Below are 1,871 nucleotides of genomic sequence, written 5' to 3'. Positions count from 1 at the left end.
TACCAAATTTAATCCTATTGACTTGTTGTCATCCTACCACTCCTGAATCTCCAAATCCATTCCCAACATCCCGATTCATTCCCAACATCCCATTTCCTGCAGACTCTTGCTAGTTGCTTCTGGAGTGACTGTTGGAGGTGTTCTTGCTTACAAGAAGTCCAATCTCCACGTTTGTTTGTTTGTTTGTTTGTATTTGTTTCACTAATATCTATCAATTTATCATCCATTCATACATCTTTTCACCATTTATCCATTAATTCATCCATCTTACATCAATCCATCAGTCCTAAATTGTTCAACATACCTTTTATCCATACATTCATTAATGTGCATCCGCTGTTCATCCATCCATCCATCAATCAAACCATGCGTCATTTTATTCATCTGTCTACCCATCCATTCGTTCATTCTTTCATTCATTTACCAACGCATTCGTTTACTTATCATTCGTTCTTACCATCCATTATTCGTCCATCCATCCATTCATTCATCCATCCATTCATTCAACAACAACGCCAGGAACTGACAGCCAGTGCAAAGTCAGCCATCAACGTCAACAACTTCATGGAGGCGCCTGTCACTGACTTGCAGCACCTGGAGAATGTTTGTTTGTTTGTTTGTTCGTTCGTTCGTTCGTTTGCTCGTTTGCTCGTTCGTTTGTATCTTTGTTTGACTGTTTTTTTGTTATTCTGTATCTTTGTTGGTTTCTTTCTGTGTATGAGGGCTTGTTTATTTGTTTGCTTGAATCTCTGTTTATTAATTAGTATGCAACGTCCTACCTCGGGAGAACTGGGTCTCTGGACGCTAAACGATGAGTGATTGATTGATTGGTTGTATCTCTGTTCATTAATTAGTATGTAATTTTGTTCCGTCATATTTGCATGTGGAATTATTTATTTATTCGAAATCCGCAACCACAAATGGTAAAATAAGAAAATGTGTGAGGCTTACGTGTGAGACATAGAGACCACTATGAAAGGCAGAAAATCAATTTTACAACATTTTGTGAAAATAATTACACACATACACACACTCACGTACACACACTAACACACACACACTAACACACACACATATAAACATACACACATTGGTGATATTCAACCTCAAATTTCAGTTTGTTCAGTACCTGTTCATCTGTTTGTAGCTTGGTTGCTTGCTTCTTTGGATTTATGTCTCTTTGTGTATGTGTTATGTCTGTTCTTATGTGTCTGTGTTTGTGCTTGTCTGCTTCTATGCTTGATTGATTGTTCGTTTGTCTGTCTGTTATTAATAATTCATCGTATCATTACAAACGACATTATAAAGATCGCCATCGTCGTCCAAACCACACACACACTCACACATACCCACACACAGACACCAGATGACATCAAAACAAGGATGGAGCTTCTTATAATGAGGATACAAGTGAGTGATTTGTCACTATCATATCATTATCATCATCATGTCTTCGTCATCATCATCACGTTTTCGTCATCATCATCATGTCTTCGTCATCATCATCATCATCACGTTTTTGTCATCATCATCATGTCATCATCATCATCATCATGTCTTCATCGTCATCATCATCATCATGTTTTCGTCATTATCATCATCATCACGTTTTCATCATCATTATCATCACGTTTTCATCAGTTTAATCATGATCATCGTTGTCAACTTTTCTTACGCCAAGATCATCATCATCATCATCATCATCATCATCATCATTGAGTTTTTTTTTCACAGCACATGCTCATCATTTTCGACATTATTTAAGAAAACTTCATCTCTCTCATTACATCATCTTCGTTAACATCTTTGCAATCATCATTGCTAGGGTCTTTGTTATCGTTGAGGGTTACAAGGTTAAAGGTCATTTTCTT

General features: G+C 36.9%; 1 protein-coding gene across 1 annotated transcript in view; it reads left to right on the top strand.

Moving 5' to 3' along the window:
* Positions 1-366: 366 nt before the first annotated feature.
* The window catches only part of HELRODRAFT_86324 (hypothetical protein), a gene marked incomplete at both ends in the record, with an annotated part of 14,611 nt that continues 13,106 nt past the window's right edge, over positions 367-1,871 (top strand). The window contains 2 exons of the mRNA XM_009027787.1: positions 367-603; positions 1,360-1,410. Coding sequence (XP_009026035.1) covers positions 367-603; positions 1,360-1,410 — 288 coding nt within the window. The remainder of the gene's footprint in view (positions 604-1,359; positions 1,411-1,871) is intronic.

Source organism: Helobdella robusta, assembly GCF_000326865.2.
Source record: "Helobdella robusta unplaced genomic scaffold HELROscaffold_51, whole genome shotgun sequence".
Taxonomy (NCBI): Eukaryota; Metazoa; Annelida; class Clitellata; order Rhynchobdellida; family Glossiphoniidae; genus Helobdella; species Helobdella robusta.
The sequence above is the reverse complement of the archived record's forward strand: the minus strand, read 5'-3'. Positions and strand labels throughout refer to the sequence as shown.